This window comes from Lepidochelys olivacea (assembly GCF_965140295.1).
Source record: "Lepidochelys olivacea isolate rLepOli2 genome assembly, chromosome: 1".
NCBI classification, from domain to species: domain Eukaryota; kingdom Metazoa; phylum Chordata; order Testudines; family Cheloniidae; genus Lepidochelys; species Lepidochelys olivacea.
In genome coordinates this window covers 159,655,113-159,661,112 of record NC_140411.1, presented here as the reverse complement: position 1 = coordinate 159,661,112, position 6,000 = coordinate 159,655,113, and the positions used below count along the sequence as shown (strand labels likewise).

At 38.7% G+C, this 6,000-nt stretch overlaps 1 protein-coding gene across 3 annotated transcripts in view; it reads right to left on the bottom strand.

The window, feature by feature from the left end:
• Window positions 1-1,077: 1,077 nt before the first annotated feature.
• WDR4 (WDR4 tRNA N7-guanosine methyltransferase non-catalytic subunit) overlaps window positions 1,078-6,000 on the bottom strand; it is a 34,038-nt gene continuing 29,115 nt past the window's right edge. For all 3 annotated transcript variants that reach the window (XM_084651394.1, XM_084651393.1, XM_084651392.1), the window contains exons 10-11: window positions 5,650-5,719; window positions 1,078-3,423 (exon numbers count right to left, since the gene is read on the bottom strand). In XM_084651394.1, the coding sequence (XP_084507520.1) occupies window positions 3,245-3,423; window positions 5,650-5,719 (249 nt within the window). In that variant the 3' untranslated portion in view covers window positions 1,078-3,244. The remainder of the gene's footprint in view (window positions 3,424-5,649; window positions 5,720-6,000) is intronic.

Sequence of the window (6,000 nt, the reverse complement as noted above, 5' to 3'; positions counted from 1 at the left end):
AGGTTTGCCTTTAATATGTTGGAGTTTGATTTCAGTGGAAGGTTGCAGGACTATCTTGTGTTGAAAGGATCTTTGGGATCAATATATGCGCTAATAAGTCCTGCTTTGCCTCTTCTGTCTTTGATTTTTTTCAATATACTTCAGAACAGTGATCCATGCTACACTCAGGACTTTAACATAGTATAAATACAGGAACTGACCTAGTTTTGTGGGAAAGCTTCTAGTCGAGTACAGAAATGCAAAGACTTAATTATGATAGTGGTTTATTTTGGTTATCAGCACATAAGAGGACAGAGGGGCTGGAATAGAGAATGAAAAGGGAGGAGCACAGTACTGGTATATTTAGCTATAAAAGGCCATTTTAATGCTTCATACGGATTAATGGTTCTGTTAGAAAACTATGCCATTCTTGGCATGTTCCTATTTATGGTGGGCATTAAGTTATGCTTTAGTCCAAGCATTCTAAGCCAAGACGTAAACAAAAATCAATCACCCACGTTTAACATACTAAAGCAGTTGAGATACCAAGGTGATGAGTGTGGTCTCGAGATCGACAGAGAAACCAGATGAAATAGAGGACAAAAAATGATCAGGCACACCAAACGTTTGTGTAGCTGAATCATTTGCCATTAATATATGTAGTGACTAAGTTGTATCACAATGCAAGTTTTTAATTAATCTCTTCCTACAGTGACCCATGTTAGATTCCAACTATTGGAAGAGCTTGTGTTTGCACCAGGATATCAGATAGAGCTAGGGTAACTTAGGCACTTTACAAGAACTGAAAAAATAGATGCTTTGGAAATGTTAAAGTTGAATTCCTTTATGTTAAATATGGATGAAAAGAATCCATCTTCCCTTCTGACTTTAGAAACTCCTTATGCTACCAAATCTTCCGTCCTTTAGAAAGAGCATAACTGGAGCAACCAGCATGGAACATGGAGGGAGGAGAATATGTTGCAGGAGTGAAGAGAGCAGAGGAGGTACCAGGAAGCAAGCCTGTCTACATACAGCTAGAATGCTCACCGCAGTTGCAGTATCTCTGTAAATATTTACTTAATAAGTAGCCAGTGTAGGTTTACAAGCATGAAATCCTTTCATTTTATTACACAGTATGCAGTACATGAAATAGTAACACCTCTCTCTAGAGCTCTAGTCCCCATAATTTCTCGATTCTGTAATATACAGTCTCTAGTTTCCTCTCCAAAAATTTACATCCTCCTGAAAGTACTAATTGTTTGAGTTCATGTTTGTAAACATGGTGCAAAAATATGATGAATGGAACTTCAAATACTCCAAAAGGGGGAATTAAGGCCAGAGTCAGACACAGGGTATGGTCAGTTATTGGATGCACTTCACCACTGACACCTTCTAATCACAGCAAGTGCACCCCTTCAGGTCCTGGGCCTCTCACCATCACCTGGCTCCAAGTGGAATCACAAAACCTTCCTATATAGTACAAGACCACCACCACGCAGGGCTTGGGCTAACAGTGATTATTGCAGCAGACTTGGCTTAGGCTTAGACCTTGTAGTTCTCTTCCCTGTGAGAACTATTAAGAGTAACAGCTGCACATTTACCTTCATTCCTGCAATATCACAGTCCTGATAGCACTGAAGTTTAGTAATAGAACCATTTTATGCTAGGATAGTACCTACAGGTCCCAACCAGGATAAAAGGTCCTATTCTACAGGGCACTGAACAAACAGGTGGACAATCCTTCCCTGAGTATCCAGCATATGACATTGATGCATCACACTCCAACATGAATAGAAGCTTTGTCATGGCACAAGACAGACTCCTAAAGCAATATTGAAAGAAATCCCAGATTAGATCATTAAGATGAATTTAGTATATTTGCTGGTTCCATGGTAGTGCATATAATGCTTCCACCTTAAGTGGGACTTTCAAATGAGGTGTTCATGAAAAGGCTTTTTAAAAAATTGATTTAACAGCAATAAGCACAAAAGGGCCCCAGTGATCCTGACTGTGGGCCCTACAATAAGAGCAATAGTATAATGCAATTAAGTGTGTGGATATAAGTGGTGGGTTCTGCTTTGTTGATCAATAGCTAATACTCTAGAAATAAACTGAAGGGGTTTTCCTTTGTAGTTCACCAATCTCTTGTATATTAGTTGCATGCAAAGTTTTACTACTTAAAACTAAAAAGGCTCAGATCCCACAGTGATGAGCTATATAAGTACGTGGATAGATTTTCAGTTCGAAGTTATGTTTTTAATGGATCACACAGATTTATACATCCAGCTTTACAATCCCATCTGAAGTATATTCCATGAAGACAAGTTGTGTTCTGATATATAGTTTTCCTCTGCCATTAAATAAACATATGTGATGAAGTAACAACTGATGCTATAAGATTCTCTCAACTGTTAGTCAAGATTTTTATTTCTTAGCTAGCATCAAATGAAACTTTTGTCGCAAAAAGCAGGACACACAAGATAGTATTGCACTGGGTCCTCTGAAACCATTTCTACAGATAAGCTGAAAAGTCAGAATGCAGCAAACCAGTCTTCCTCACATGGCGGTGGGGTTTGGTTGACACCTTTTGCTGCTTTACAGTATGTAAAATCTATTCCCGCACTGCTTCCAGTGGGAGTTTCCTCTGAGTAAATAGTGCTGGATTAAGTACTAATGCAGAATTCATAACGATCTGTTATTTAAGCATAAAAAAATTGATAAAGGCCTGCCACTTACATACAGCCTTATATATTGTATTTAAAATTTTTTTCAAAAGATTAATTTTTCATGATTATTCTTTTATAGGCTGCCATATTAAACGAACGGTCTAAAAAAAACACTAAAATACTTGGTGTCAACTTCTAATTAGCATACTTTCTTCTTTTGGAAACCAGCCTCAATGTAGGTTATACGTTGAGTCCAGTACGTAAGACAAATTCCATTCTCCAAGTAAAGCACTAGCTCAATATGAAGATATTGTGCTTCACATTACTAAAACTGCATTACCAGCACTAAGTTTTCCAACTGCTGGGATAGAACAAATGGCAAGGAACAATATATACAGTGAATACAATATCTGTCGCAAGCAGGATATTGTCATTACAAGAAAATTAACCTGATTCATTAAAGCCATTCCCTATCTGACATGCAAACTGAACGCTGAAGTTTGTCATTCACTTTTTTTTTTAAGCAAAGTTCAGTGCCTAGTCTGGTTTCAGTGTTGTAGAGGTTACAAGCAAATGATGCAGTTAATGGTTAGTAATGGTTAGGATGATTCTCTTGTTCTGGTCTTTTTAGTTTGTCTATTAGATTCGTGCTGCAGCTCTTTTCTTTTCTTCTTCTGCTGCTGCTGTAGTCTTTCCTCTTTCTTTTGTAGATAAATAGCCATGTTGTCGAATGAGGCCTTGTAAAGACTGCTGTAGCAACCTTCTGTCCCAATAGACCCTGTGGCAGAAAAAACAAGACAATGTGGATGCTTTGATCACTATTCCCAACGACTACTTGCACTGAAATTTTAAACAAAATATTCCTGACTCCTGCACTATAATTCTAGACATCTTAATACACAACATTTTTATTCTGTTTAAACGTGGTGAGGCACTCACAAGTATCACTACTACACTCCTACATACCAAGGCCAAGATTTTTAACAGCCTAAAGTTAGAATCTGAAATCAATACTTAGGCCAGCCTGACTTTTCAAGAGTACTGAGCACCCAGCAGCTCACACTGACATCAATGAGGGCAAATACAAATTCTAACTCTCTGCCTCTATTCTTGAAAATCTTGGTCTTGGTAATATCACTAAAGACCCTCTTGGAGTGCAATAAAGAATCTGAATTATTCCACAACACTCAAACACTGTATGGGCTCCAGTTAGAAGTACTGTGTTTAGTTTGGTATTCCCTACATTTAAAAAACAAACAAACAAAACACACCATTAGAAAATTCAGACAGGACATTATAAAATAAGCATACACAAACTTCCCAGCACTGATCCCTGCAGGTTCCGCCACTCCTTTGTGAGCCTATTACAGTACATCCTTAAAGATTCTGTTTAAATGTACTCTTAGAGCATGACACATCTGTCCTTCCTGTAAAATGCCTGAACAGTCAAGGAAGATAACTGGAAGGTTATTCTGGGGAGTATAGACTAAAACTGGCAGGTTAGAATTACTGGGTTTCTAGAAGCAGTTAGAGTGTGGGTGGTCTAATTGCCATCAGTGATTCCTTCTCCCCCCACATCCCTTCCCTTACCTAAAAAATAAAAAATCCTTAACTTTAAGTAAAAGGAGAAACAGACAGGTGTGGGCAGGAAGAAGAGACACATTAGTGAGTAAACAATCAAGCTATATATCAATTGTAATTTTCACCCGACTGGACTATGTTAAGGGTTTGCAGAATCTCTTTTCAGGGGCAATAGTTTATTCAACTGAAGGTTTAAGTATTCAATTTCTGCTTCCATAATCTTAGGTTACAAGAGGTCTTACAGTTTCTATGGTCACCAGCTGTCTAAGGGAGGAAGCAACACAAGCAATCTCATTGTTTTATCAAGTAGGATAAGTACCTTTTTTATAATCTGTAAAAGCACTAATTACATAGGTGCTCATCAGCTGAGCCTCCTTGTTAATTAGCTATAATAATCACTATGCTCTGAACAGTCCTCCTTTCCCAGCTGCAGATACCCAGAGACTATTATAATACATAACGGTAATTAGCTATGCTGGAAAGCAACTCTCAGAATTGACTTGTTTTCCACTATATTTCTGTATTACTCATTCTCACTCGGGACCCTGCTTTTAACATGGCTATTCCTTGAAATATGAGCTGTATAAAACATTACAAATATACTCCCTTCTAATGGATACAGAAATATACCTTCAAAGATTGAGCCCAATTTTAATGGAAATGGCATACAGAAAATATTCACTAGATTAGATATTAAAGGTATTAAATTTAGTTTTCCAGCAACTCTTCCAAATTACATGGGCTAATTTTTCTGCATATATAATTATGGTCCTCCAAGGATGGAAGTTAGGGTTTCTTTGCCTTCTTTTAAAACAGGCTTCATAACATCCTAGCATGAGGCCTCAATCATGCACAGAGTTAAGCCACACCTGACTATATAACAAGACATCCATTGACTCCTACCCCACCAGCCTTGGCGATTCTAATTAAGTTTGTTTAAAAATGTCTGGTTCCTGCAGGCTAACTAGAAAAGGCATTTTTCTAGAAAAAACAAGGGCAAAAACCATAAACAAAACCTCCACCAGAATAGATGCTTAATATTTTCATTTTCAGGTACAGCACAGAGTAGCAGGGCAAGCTTCCTTGTACTGTCTTCCCAAAGTGCTTTAACTTAGACATGCAGGGGCTGCCTTTAAGCTGAAGGAATAGTTCAGCATCGGTGGCTACTCCGTCCTTGCTATCTCCACTGAAACTGCCAATACAGGTGTCAATTGTATGTTCAGTTTGTGTGAGCTCAAGCCCCACTAACACAAGTCTGTCTACCCAGATTGACAGGCTCACTCCGAACTTCAGTGTAGACACACCCTAAGTGATTTGTCCATAGCCAGAAGGAGAGCCACGAACAGAACTCTGATTTGACTCCTTCCCTTGTGCTTTAACCCTTTGTAACATGTTCCCTGGCCCTTTCGACAAAGTTGCTCACCTTCAAACATTGTCCAGTTGTCATGCAAGTACTTCGACATTTTCATTAATTCTTCGTCATCAGCAATAGGCTGGGAAAGGAAAGAACACCTATTCACTACACTCCGCAGCAGCAATCATACAAAGCACATTACACTGACCAGCACGCTGAGAAATGCAAAGCATCATCTGAGGACCATGAAGAAAGGGAGTTAACAGAACACCTTTCCCTCCCACAAACTCATCACTGAGGCCTGGCATGGAGTCACCATGTGCTACCTAAGGCGGCCTGGAAAACAGAGCTTGCCCAAGGATTTGAAGGAAAAATGGGAATCAATTTTCTGGAAATCAACGAGGTAAAGAAATAGCTTGG